Below are 11,986 nucleotides of genomic sequence, written 5' to 3'. Positions count from 1 at the left end.
GCAATAAGTTATTTTCTAGGTTTTGTTTTAAGTTTTAGCTGTTGGGTCGGGTGCACTGCAATTTTGGCATAGACAATCTTCTATTCAGCGGTCTAGAGGTCGTTCCTGTTCTGGAGTTAGGTCAGCAGCGGTGGCGAAAATGTCTGGCGGTGGCATACTAGCATAGACAATCATCCTTGGCCTTCTTGTGGGATTGTTCCTGTCTGATCTCGAGTCGGAGGTGATGGCGATTTGGAGCATTTATGGATTGATGGTGTTGACATTAAGGTGGCAATGGTCTTAGGTTTAATTTAGTCTCAGGTCTGACGGTCTAGCATTTCTGTTTGGTCGGGTTCGAAGTCACAACTAGTGTAGACTTGGTCGATCAAAGGCAGGTCAGGAGGACTCTGGGTGGCGAGTTAGTGTTGACAAAGTTGTGTGTCTGCGCCTATTGTCTTTGCCTTTTAATTGTAGTGCAAGTTAAGTCTGTAGTTGAGTCGGGGCTTGTTTGGCTCCGTTAGTCAGTCATGTTTGAGTTCTAGTGTGAAGTCCAATGGCCATTTCTGTGTATGAGATGATGCCAAAACTCATTGTATCCAGTTCATTATTAATGAAATTTCTTCTTGATAAAAAAAAAAAACATAGAGCTTATAATGAGCACTCAGCTTTTAAAAGTCGAAGTTTCACTTGCACCACTTCAAGGTTTTCGGAGAGTGAGATACATAAACTTTTGAGAAAACTTCAAGTCATATACAACGCATGGTTGTCTTTAGGCTTTAGGAAATTTAGTTGTGTATTTGAGACCGTTAACTAATTATGACAAGGGGGAAAAAAATTTGAGAATTAGCTGACACTTCACCACTTCATGGATCCACCACTCCAAATAGGTGATTGTCAAATGAGCTTGTTTTGTTGAGTTTATGATTGAAAAGTTAATTCTTGTGTTCGCTCAAATATAGTATAATCTCATATGTCCGTGTGAGACTTTCATATGCGAGTCATGAAATTACTATAAAAAAGAGTATTCTTAAGTGTGTATGTAAGACCCTTGCAAAGTACCTACTTTATCACAATATTTGAAATCCACCATAAAAAATAAAAGTGTCACATTGAATTTGAGTTCCTCTTTCGATCCAAATTTATGATGCAGTATCCAATAAGACAACACCACCACCAAGTAACATGTATATTACATGAGGAAATCAAGAAATGGGTCTCCTCAAACCCTAATATCATATTAGCTTCAACCCTTCATGCAAATGAAAAAGGTTGGTCAGAGTATCCAATGGTGTATTATACTAATCCAAGTCCCATATGGCCAAAAAGCAGAAACACCCAAAAGAATCCATGGAAAGTGTTCCTTGATAACTCCAAGACACAGAAAAACTAGTTCTATAATGAATGGCAGTAAAGTCTGCAATTAATAAAAAGCTGCACATGAGGTTGTTTTGATGGCGATGACTCGTAGCTGAAACAAATGCAGAGATAGAGAAAATAATGAATTTGTTTCAGGCTTCTCTTTTATCTTCAGCTTCCAGTGTACATTTTTTTATATAACCAAACTGATAGAGAGTTCGAGGCCATGGAGATTCCCTCGTACAGCCCCAGATGCGATTAACTTGCACCGAAAAATTGAAAACTATATTCACTGTTCAGTCAGATACTAACATCAAATAAAAAAAAAAGGAAAGTGAAAACTAATTAATCACAAACACTTGGTGGGAATGAATCAACGAATCTGGGTCGAGCTTCTCTGCTGCTGTTCTTGCTGGTTCTGACTTACACCTTGTGAGAATCATAGGCCGAGCAGAGTCTGATCCAAACTCCCCTTCATTCGAATCTTCAATGCTCGCAGATTTGGCCATTCTTTCTCTGATTGAGTTTTCCAATCCCTTGAAAATTTCCATCTTTTCTTTATTTTGTTGCTCAGTTCTCGATTCTTGTTCCGAAATGGACTCTCTTTCCGATGTGGGTCTCTTATTTTCGCTGCCATTTTCTCTGTTTTGGGGCTCGATGCTCTGTTCTGCTTCCCCTGTTTTGCTCTGTTCTTCTTCCCCTGTTTCTTCTTTAGCTCTGTCTGGCGAGCCCCAAAATCTACTAGCCAAAGAAGACGACCTGTACGGCGCAGATCTGCATCGAGTTAAGAGCAAAGCGTTCTTGGGTGGCGAAAAGCTAGAAGCAGCAAAAGCCTTGGCTTTTCTTTCAAATTCTGGTTCTTCGTGTTCTTCTTCTTCTTCTTCATCATCACCTGAACAAAACCCATCAATTGCTTCCCCAAATTGGGTCTCAACTTTTGGTGGGTCTTTTTCGATTTGAACTCTGGTGCAAAACCCAACTTGAAAAAACGGAACCCATTTCCGCCAGAGGTGTCTGCAAGACTTGGGCTTGATTTTCCCGGGAAAATCGCTGCAGAACACGGCGTTTTGGATCCACCCGAACCGTTTCCGGGTCGGAGCTCCGGCACTTCTTCCCCGTCCGCGTCGCGAAGAAGCCGCGGAGGACGACCGCCTGACCCGAACCTGGCCCATGCAGGTCACTTTCGGCGACGACGGCTCTTGTGTTTCGACGGCGGTCGTGTTCTTCTTCCTCACGAACATCGGACTCGCACGTAACCGACCTCGGCTTTTGCTCCCGACATTGCTCCTCAGAAACCTCATCAACGGCGGCGGGAACTTGTCGCTCCGACCCGGACTCAATATGGGCTTCGCGGGTAGCTTCATTTCCACCCACCAAGCCTCTCTCTCTCTCTATCTATCAAGCTCAAGATTGAAAGAAACTCTCTTGCTCTGAAATGGGTGACTATGAAGCTCTTTGCTCTGTTTTGGCTTCAGTTTTGGTTTCTTCTTCTATTTTTCTTTTTTGGTGTGAAAATTATTTTATCCTGTTTTGGTTGCACACTTGCACGGATGGTGAATCGGACCGTAAAGATTTTGGCTATTTTTCAAAGGCGGTGTAGTGTAGGGTTCTGTTTGGACTCAGAGGTCAGTTTTATATTTTTTGCATTTAACTTTTGGGACACTACTCGTAGCGTATGCAATAAAATATAGCCTCTTGTAACAGTAATCACCTGCATTTTGTAAGAAAATCTTGATGCAATCTTGACCGTCGGATCTTCATAAATTGTGGGGTTTTGTTTTGACTTTTGAAGCAGGAGGGGATGGTGATTGATGCATGCCTTCTTTTCAATGAAATACTCATTATGTCATTACTAGTGTAGTTGGTCTTTCCCTTGATCATGTAAGTAGGGTTTAGGGAAGGAAAAAAACAATGTAAGTAGGTTAAAACTTAAAAAGGGAAGGAAAAAAACAATGTGGGTTGTGTTTGAAACATTTAGTGTGATATGAGCAATTATGGGATAGATTAATAATTTTATGTGTGGTTGTACCGATAAACCTTCCAATTGACTAAACAATGCAAGCACATGCATATACACCCCAACCTAATATGGAATTGACAATTCAGAGACTAATTTGGCTATACCACAGGAGAGAGGGAGAGAGAGAGAGAGAGTATAAAAAAAGGGGAGAAAAATTAAAAAAATAGAGAAAAAATTAAAATAATAATAAAAATAGAAAATGAGGGGCATAATAGTCATTTCGGATCATTTTGGAATTGTTATATGAGAATTAGAGAGAATAAGGACTATCCAGTTTAATTTGAAAGGCGAGGGACTAAACTGTTTTTCAGGCAAAAATTTGAGGAATAACAAGTATTTAATCCTAAGTTAAATCGCTCTTTTCTAATATAACGCAAATTGTTCAGGACAATCATTTGCAAGCGCATGAGCAATTTCTAACCGTAGATATATACATAATTCACAATAACCTACTTACATCAAAGCTTGAGAATCAAACCAAAAAAGAAGATAGCTGCGAGAGCGGAACAAAAAGAACAGAAAAGCAAAAGCAAAGAGAGCTCTCTCCAAGCCGAACGCCGCCGCCGCTTCGGCCGCTGCGTTCCGGTCCGGGAGAGGATGGTGGTTCCGGCTAGTAGCAGGGTTCAATGGCAGCGACTCGGTCCGGGATCCGAGAGAGGTTGTTCGAACTTGGAGAGGGCAGATCGATCTAGATCTGTTCTGGTTTCGGGGGCGTGCACAGGGGTCTGCAGGCGTGATTCTATGTTGTTTCTGGAGCAGTTGGAGTGGCTCTGGGACACGGATGGCCGGCGGCGAACCATGGAGGCTCAGGAGGCAGTTTCGATCTGGGTTCGGGTGGAGCTGGGTTCGATCTGGGTTTGGGGATGGACGGGGGTCTGCAGGTAGGGGTGGGTTCGGTTCGGTACCGGACATTCAAGACCAATACCATCTACCGTACCAGACACTCTTGGTACACAAAATAGGCTACCATTACCGGCCACAAAAGTCGGTATACCAACTTCTCGGTATCGGTTGGTATCGGTTGGTTGGGCCTCCAACCGAGTTTAAGATTGGGCCAGCTTTCAGCTATGGCCCAACTGAAATTGTAAAGGCTCAAACCTGTCAGCAATTTCCAAACAAAGGCCCAACCATAAGCAAATGAAAAATAAGCAAAAAACCTGTCATACATTACTTCAGTTCATCAGTTCAGTTCATCTCATCAATCATTCATCACTTCATAGTTCATACAAATTATAATTCAATAATTCACAGTTCATCTCATCAATTCACAGTTCAATAATTGACAGTTCAACTCATCAATCATTCCTCACTTCATAGTTCATCAATCATTCATCACTTCAGTCAATGAATAAGAATTTAGGTAGTTTCTGCAATTTCAATCAATGAACAAGAAAGCTGAAAGCTCAAGATGTAGGCTGCGAGGGCAGCGAGGCAGTAGTTTGTGACTGTGTAGAGCTGGTATTGGTCATTGTTCCCGCCACTCCTTGATTAAAAGCATTCTCTGCAAAATAACAAAGAGGAGGTTAAAAACAATATCACAATATCATTGTTCTGTAGGCCATGAATCGAATGAATTGATACGAGATTTCGGGGTTTGAAGCTTTGAATCGAATCGAACTTCAAAGGAGAGGTCGAGAGGCGAAGAGTTCTAGGTTAGAATCGAATCGAACTTCGGCCGTAGGCCATGAATCTCTGATTAGATACGAGATTTTCTGGGTTTGAAGCTTTTATCGAATCGAACTTCAAGCCTTCGAGGCCTCGAATCGAATCGAATTGAATCGAAGAGTTCTGGGTTTGAATCGAATCGAGAGCCGGAGAGGGTTTGAGTGATTGAGTCTGAGAGAAAGGGGTCGATTCGAGCCTCAAGCCTTCGAGGCCTCGAGGGGCTGAGGGAAAGACCGAAAGAGTGGTGGGTAGTAGTCTGTAGTCGTATTACCCCTTTAGGGTTTGGAGAGTTATAGTCTAATCGACGGTTATAATTTAATATGAAATAAAACTATTAATAATCAACGGTTTAGATCGATAGATATAAAATATATTTAAATATATAAATAATATATATAATATACGGTACGGTACGGTATACCGTATTTTTCAGAAAATCAGTACCAGTACCGTACCAATATGTTCCTCTCGGTTCGGTATTACCGTACCAATACTTCAGTAGCCAACATTTTCGGTAACCAACTTGTTTGGTTCGGTTGGTACACGGTTGGCTGGTTTGTCTCGGGAGGATTTGCCAGCCCTATTTGCAGGTGTGATTCTGTGTTGTTTCTGGGGCAGTTGGAGTGGCTCTGGGACACGGATGGCCGGCGGCGAACCGTGGAAGCTCTACGGCAACTGGGGGCTGGGGGACGGTCGCTGCGATCCCGATCTGGTCGGTTCTGGATCGGGTTTTGGGCACCGATCGGGTTGAAGAAGGGCCTGCACAGTGTCGTGGTAATACGGCGGTGCAGGGTTGCTGCGCGGCGGCGTCGGTCTACTCGGGGGCGGTCTGGTACCGGCGGTTGCAGATCGATGCTTGCTTGGTGGGCTTCCGCTTTGGGCCTCTGGGAGAGATGGTGGATGGGCCGGGCTTCGGCTGTTTGGCTTTGCTGCTGTTTTTTATTTTATGTTTGTTTTATCTCTGTTTGTTGCTTTGTTTGTTTAGTTGTTTGCTGTTTGTGGGTTGCTTTGCGCATGCTGCGCGAAATAAGTCCCTGCATTCGTTGTGTAGGGATCGTTGGGCTTTTTGCCCGTGGGTGCACTCTTTGTGCCTTGTCTGCTCTAGGGTGGCGGCGAGTTCCTTGCTTTGTCAAATGGTCGCTGCCTCCTAGTGGCAGGGTGAGACTTCTTGCCACTGGATGGAGATTCAAGTGGCAACATGATAGGAAAGTTGGTAGTATGGAAATTACGCTTTGCTGCATTAAAGTTGCAGATCGAGTAATCTTTCCGTTGTGTCACCGCTGGGAAGCAAATAGAACCGTCTGTCGTGCGTTCTTTGCTAGCTGGTGTGGATTGGAGTACAAGTTTTTAGTTGAGTCGTCTCATGAATTTTTTTCTGGATGTACTCTAGTTGCATATTGTAATCTGGGGTTTAGGCACAATGTCCCCCCCTTGTATTCTCCGGTTTCATTAATGAAGGCTTGAGGGCAGCCGCACCGGCCCTTGTTCAAAAAAAAAAAAAAAAAAAAAAAAAAACTTGAGAATCATCTACATGCTCGTTGCCAACTGTTTGTCGCTAGCATTTCCGGCAGGGCCAATATCCGAGCAGTTCAATTCTTAATTCTTACATGGAAAGAACTTAGCTGACCAGGGCTAGTCAGCGTGGGCTGACCACACCCAATAAAAAAAAGACAGCTGTCCCTTAAAAAAAAAAAAAAAAAATTTTGGTTGAAACCCCCAAAACATCTCTTTTCTCCTTCATTTACCGTGTCGGAACCAAATCTAACCCCCCCCCCCCACACCATCCAGCTCTTCCCTACTCAACCCTCTTACATCTCCGTCGGCGACAACGGGCTCTCTTACGTCATCGACGGCGCGCCGTTTGAGTTCAAGTACAGCTACACCGAGACCCCGAAGCAGAAGCCCATTAAGCTCGGGGAGCCGCCCTACGCGCCGTTCAGCCCAACCACGATGGGCCGGCCGTGGACGGGTCGGGCCCCATTGCCTCCGAGCAAGAAGAAACTGAAGGAGTTCGATTCGTTCCAGCTGCCGCCGCCGCATAAGAAAGGGGTTAAGCCGGTGCAGTCGCCGGGTCCGTATTTACCCGGGTCGGGTCCCAAGTATGTCAAGTCCAGGGAGGAGATATTGGGTGAGCCGTTGACCGATCAGGAAGTCAAAGACTTGGTTAATAGCTGTGTTAAGACCAGAAGGCAACTCAATATGGTATATGTTTTCCTTTCCACTGGTCGTCGAGCACCGTAGAGGCGGGGGTTGAGGAGGGAAGAGGGTTGAGTAGGGAAGAGCTGGATGGTGTGGGGAGGGGGGGGGGGGGGGGTAGATTTGGTTCCGACACGGTAAATGAAGGAGAAAAGAGATGTTTTGGGGGTTTCAACCAAAATTTTTTTTTTTTTTTTTTAAGGGACAACTGTCTTGTTTTTATTGGGTGTGGTCAGCCCACGCTGACCAGCCCTGGTCAGCTAAGTTCTTTCCTCTTAAACAAAAGGGAAGAGATGTCATTAGGCCAAATTCCATTACTGAAGTCCCGTCTTCAAGGCACTGACCATCATTAGTCCAAAATAAAAGCACTAATCATGTCGTAGGTAAACGCGTAATCTCCCCACTATTCTTTTAGTGATAGAGACCCTATAGCCGTAAACAAAAATTCATCTTTGAGGTAGGAAAACGGACGAAAGCCAAATTCTCCAACACGCAACTCCTTAAAATGGCTCCACATTCCTATCATCCTGTCTCTCCGCAAAGCCAGAGACCCATCCACCACCCCACTAGAAGAAGTTTCTCGTTCCTATCAGTCTCACTCCTATTTTTCCAATCTTTGCCCCACACATTTCACACCAACCTACACTTCTCGATCAGTGCAATAATAGTAATTTGATTTGCTACTGAATTATGACCCCTTAGACCAAGCAAGAAAACAAAAGGTCAACTTGAGTTTCAGAGGCCCTGAGAAAAGAAGCAGGGCAGGGCAAGCAAGTCAATGTGGGAGTTGGGGTTCTTCAACTTGGTAAATAGTGTCGAGCTCTAGACACTAAGCATTAGAATAGCGACTAGCAGAGTTTAATATTACATGGGCAGAGCAGAATGCAAGAAAGGCAAACTGCCAGTTTTGTTTACAAGGGAAATTTGCACATGTTTGTACACAGGTAATGTAGGGTTGCTTGATTTGGATCAGTATAGCACACCCATGACATTAAAATTGCCGGCTAACTTCCTATATATATCTATAATAGTCTAGTAAATTGGTAAATTACTACCATACCCCTTGGCTGTATCATCAGGATTCAGAATCTATAGGTCTTTTCATCCCAACCACTGGTTTTATTGACTCGGATCTCTCCGTGTTGTAATTCCAACCAGTGATCTGCTCTTGTTCATTGTGAGCCTCATTTTCATCATCTGGGAAACAAAGCTTTATGTTAGTTCTGGAACCAAGTAGAGTAGAGAATTAATGCAAGGAAAATGAGGAAGGTCTTAAAAGGAGGTGAAGTCCTGCCTGAGACAGTTGAAAGGGATAACTGAGTTAGGCGTTTAACACAGTCCTTCAATGCTTGAAGTTCAGTTTCTTTTTCTTGGAGTTTGGATTGGGCCGACTGCAGGTTGGATTCCAGCTCCACAATTTGGCTTTCCTGCTGTTCGATGAGCACATGGCATAACTTCTGGTCTAGTTCAGCTGGTAATACTCCTTGAAATTGCTCGATATCAATGCCTTGAGCTGCTTGTCCCTGAAATTTTTGTGCTGAGACTTCAGAGACAATATCCTAAAATGGAAACAAGCATTTTTGTAAGGAAAATAAGTCATGCAGAACATGATTTTCACCATTTCATTTTATCAAAGAAATGAGCAAAAGCACAATACTGTTATACACAATCAAGTCGCATAAGGAGTAGGTTTTGACTTTTGAGTACAACATATGGTTGTCACTCTTTGGTAGATCCAGGGTGTACTTAAAATTCTAGTAGTGATCAGTTATGATGACTGCCCAACATGCATGATTCAGGGACGCCAAATTTTTGTCCACAATTTTATAAATACTAATTGTTAGCTGTAGATGACAGCAACAGCATAAAGGCACATATTCAACAATTTCAAAGAGGCTATAATAGACTATAAAGAATTAAAGACTGACCTTTCCCAGATTTCTGAATCCCTCTTGATGAGGAGCTTCTGTGGAGCACCATGGAAGTTTTTGCAGTTCAGACTCAAGTTCTGCTTCCAATTGATCCATGTCCATCACCTCTGGCTCAGGCTCCTGTTCCTCTGTAAGAACACTACTTGGACATTCGCCATCATCAAATATATGAAAACTGGAAGCTCTCATATAATTAGGTTCACTGTTTTCTGCACTTGACTTCTTGAGTTCTGTCTGAGTACGCTTGCAACTAGGGCTCTGAACTTGTGTATTGGCTTCACTTTCAGAACAAGAAACTTGCTGACTCTGTGATGCTTTTCTTTTATTTAGCTCAGATTTTAACTCCTGCACAACTTTTGCAGTCTCATCCATGGTTGTGTTCAGCTTATTGATTTCCGCTTTTCCAGCAGTCATCATGTACATGATCCCAATGTTAAGTCCCCAACTAAACAATGAGCTGGTATCTGAAGAGTGCAACAAAAAGTAAACATAATCAATTTTATGAAGGGGATTGCTATACCAAGACAATAGTCACCTAAAGAAGAAAACCACTGGAAAAGCTTATAGAAGACTAAAATTTCTGTAACTATTCTCAAAACATGCCATTATGTATCTACAATATGTGTCTGATTAAAACAGCACAATGATGGAGATCAAATGCTTTCGTAGACTGTAATTAGACTTCCAATTAACAGCGAACTTAAAAGGATTTTAAGTCTTTAAAAAAAACTCATCAGCATTCTTTAGATCTCAACTCTCTGATACCTTTGCAATGTAATCATCTCAAGATAGCAGTAATATGTAATTGAATACCAGTATACTTAAACTAGAATACCACCAACAATGTTGGCTTTTCCTCTTCATCCCAAAACATCTTTGGAAGATTAGAATATTAAAAATCAAGGAGAATTGGATTTTTTTTTTTTAAATATGCTTTTATAGCAAAGAAACCATCAGGGTCCACTAAATCCTTCAGCAAAAGGAGATTCTTATGTCAAATGAAACACTAAATCCCTTGTAATAAGCTTGGCCCCAGAAATCTTCCTTACCAAACGATAATATTCTATACAAGATCCTTCCAAGGTTAGGTCATGGACTCATGACATATGATTCATAGTATTTTCTTTATTAAAAAAAAAAATCTACGAAACAACAAAAACTCTTTTCCAAAAGAGAACTTTTCCTCAAAAATTAGTACTTGACCCTACTTGTTTAAAATTCAATTGGGAATATAATGGGGCCAATAATTTGGCTCTTGAATGCGTAATCAGATCCAAGTTCCACAAAGCTTACACAATCTAATTAACCAGAAATGATCAAACAGAAAAGTAATATCGAATGGAAAAGCAATAAACGTAAGCCATAAAAGAAACACACTGCGCATAATTCCTCATAATTTTCACAGCAAGAAATCAAAGGCACAGTTCAGAGATCAAACCTTTGGAATCAGAAGACGATCCACATTTGGAAGCTACAGTCTTCCTCTTCTTCAAGCAAACACCAACTCTCCTCCCACTCTTCTTCTTCTGCTCCTCCACCACATCTTTCTTCTTCAAGCAAAACCTGGTCTTCTTCTTCTTCTTCTTCCCGCTCCCGCCGTCGCTCGAAAACCTAAAGATCCCCTCCTTGACCTGATCCTCGCAGTCGCTCTCCCACGGCAGCATCGGAGACCGAGAAACAGAAGCGACGGATCGCTGCGGCGTCGCATCGTCCGAGACGGCGTCGTTCTGCGGATCGGAGTCGGTGATCTCGGCGGCGGGCTTGAAGAGGTGGTTTTTGGCGAGGAGTCCGGTGGAGGCGGCGACTGCTGCGGCGAAGAGAGCCGGCCACATTGTAACTCGGTGAACTGACTCAGTGAGTGACTCGATCACTGGGAACTAAGAGAGGAAAGAGAGAGAGAGAGAGAGATCAAAATGGAGGCTCTGCAAATGTGAGTTGGGTTTTGGGTAGGTACTGGCTACACACGTGGTTCCCGGTTTCAGGGTTTGCGTAGTTGGGAATATTAAGTGGGTTTTCCCATTTTTTGAATCTTCTGGGGCTTCTCTTTCTGTTCCAGTCACCACTCTATTCAAATTTTCAATGTGATTGGGAATCACAGAGAGAGAGGGACAGTGGTACAGTGGGGCTTTGACTGTTTGGTTTAGTTTAGTAAATTTAAGCCAGCAGAAATATTATAAGGTAATTACACTCGAGTTAATCTCTAATTGGATTTTGGTTTTGCTGGCAGGATCACTAATTACCCTAATTAGATGGCAATTTGATAAATTAGTAATATTTGTTCTTTTAAGACCAATTACAAGTTGGTAAATTACTTAATTATTCTGTTAATCAATTAAGTGGAGTTGTAAATTACTTAAGAGTCTGATTCTTTCATTAAATATAGAGCAAATACCTACCTAAGAAATTTTCTTCAATCCATCACACTAATGATGTCATAATTGGCTCCAAATCATTTTTATGATGTCCAAATTGGTTCATACGGATTGTTTATAAGGACTTAAAATTTCATTTATATTAATTTAATGACTTGACAAAGGCGTTGATAACTTGATATCAGTATTAATTAAGTAAACAATTTTTAAGGTCGCTTTTTTATATATTCAAGACCTAGCCATCTCTCTCTCTCTCTGCTAGGGTTTCTCACCGAATTTATTTTGACAAAACTCCTCAAATCTAACCTAGAATCTCATGGAAAATTCCTTTGCTAATCTCATGGCTGTCTCCAATGACTCCGCCAGTGGTCTCTTGGTCCAGCAGGGACGGCGATGCTGCAGGACAACCATTGGTATATGGTTGGTCATCTGCTTGGTGAATCTATATAATAGGCTTATCTATTTTA

At 42.3% G+C, this 11,986-nt stretch overlaps 3 protein-coding genes across 4 annotated transcripts; 1 reads left to right on the top strand and 2 right to left on the bottom strand.

Annotated features, from left to right (window-relative positions):
* Positions 1 to 1,465: 1,465 nt before the first annotated feature.
* On the bottom strand, positions 1,466 to 2,868 carry LOC133720849 (uncharacterized). The gene has a single exon (XM_062147325.1). The coding sequence runs from the start codon at positions 2,697 to 2,699 to the stop codon at positions 1,677 to 1,679; it is 1,023 nt and encodes a 340-aa protein (XP_062003309.1). The 5' UTR covers positions 2,700 to 2,868; the 3' UTR covers positions 1,466 to 1,676.
* A 1,215-nt stretch (positions 2,869 to 4,083) lies between these two features.
* On the top strand, positions 4,084 to 6,496 carry LOC133723712 (uncharacterized). Its single transcript, XM_062150593.1, has 2 exons — positions 4,084 to 4,236; positions 5,611 to 6,496. The coding sequence occupies exons 1-2, from the start codon at positions 4,097 to 4,099 to the stop codon at positions 6,482 to 6,484; spliced, it is 1,014 nt and encodes a 337-aa protein (XP_062006577.1). The 5' UTR covers positions 4,084 to 4,096; the 3' UTR covers positions 6,485 to 6,496.
* A 1,522-nt stretch (positions 6,497 to 8,018) lies between these two features.
* Positions 8,019 to 11,255, bottom strand: LOC133721027 (protein POLAR-like 1). Of its 2 annotated transcripts, none has more exons than XM_062147534.1 (4): positions 10,586 to 11,255; positions 9,145 to 9,611; positions 8,511 to 8,775; positions 8,019 to 8,413 (listed from the first exon to the last, which is right to left on the bottom strand). In XM_062147534.1, exons 1-4 carry the CDS (start codon positions 10,977 to 10,979, stop codon positions 8,292 to 8,294), a joined length of 1,248 nt encoding a protein of 415 aa, XP_062003518.1. In that variant the 5' UTR covers positions 10,980 to 11,255; the 3' UTR covers positions 8,019 to 8,291. The 2 variants fall into 2 exon arrangements, with proteins under 2 accessions (XP_062003518.1, XP_062003519.1); XM_062147535.1 differs by having other exon boundaries at positions 8,511 to 8,739.
* Between the last annotated feature and the right edge of the window lie 731 nt (positions 11,256 to 11,986).

The sequence above is a fragment of the Rosa rugosa genome, chromosome 7 (genome assembly GCF_958449725.1).
Source record: "Rosa rugosa chromosome 7, drRosRugo1.1, whole genome shotgun sequence".
Taxonomy (NCBI): domain Eukaryota; kingdom Viridiplantae; phylum Streptophyta; class Magnoliopsida; order Rosales; family Rosaceae; genus Rosa; species Rosa rugosa.
This window is presented reverse-complemented; position numbering and strand designations above follow the sequence as displayed.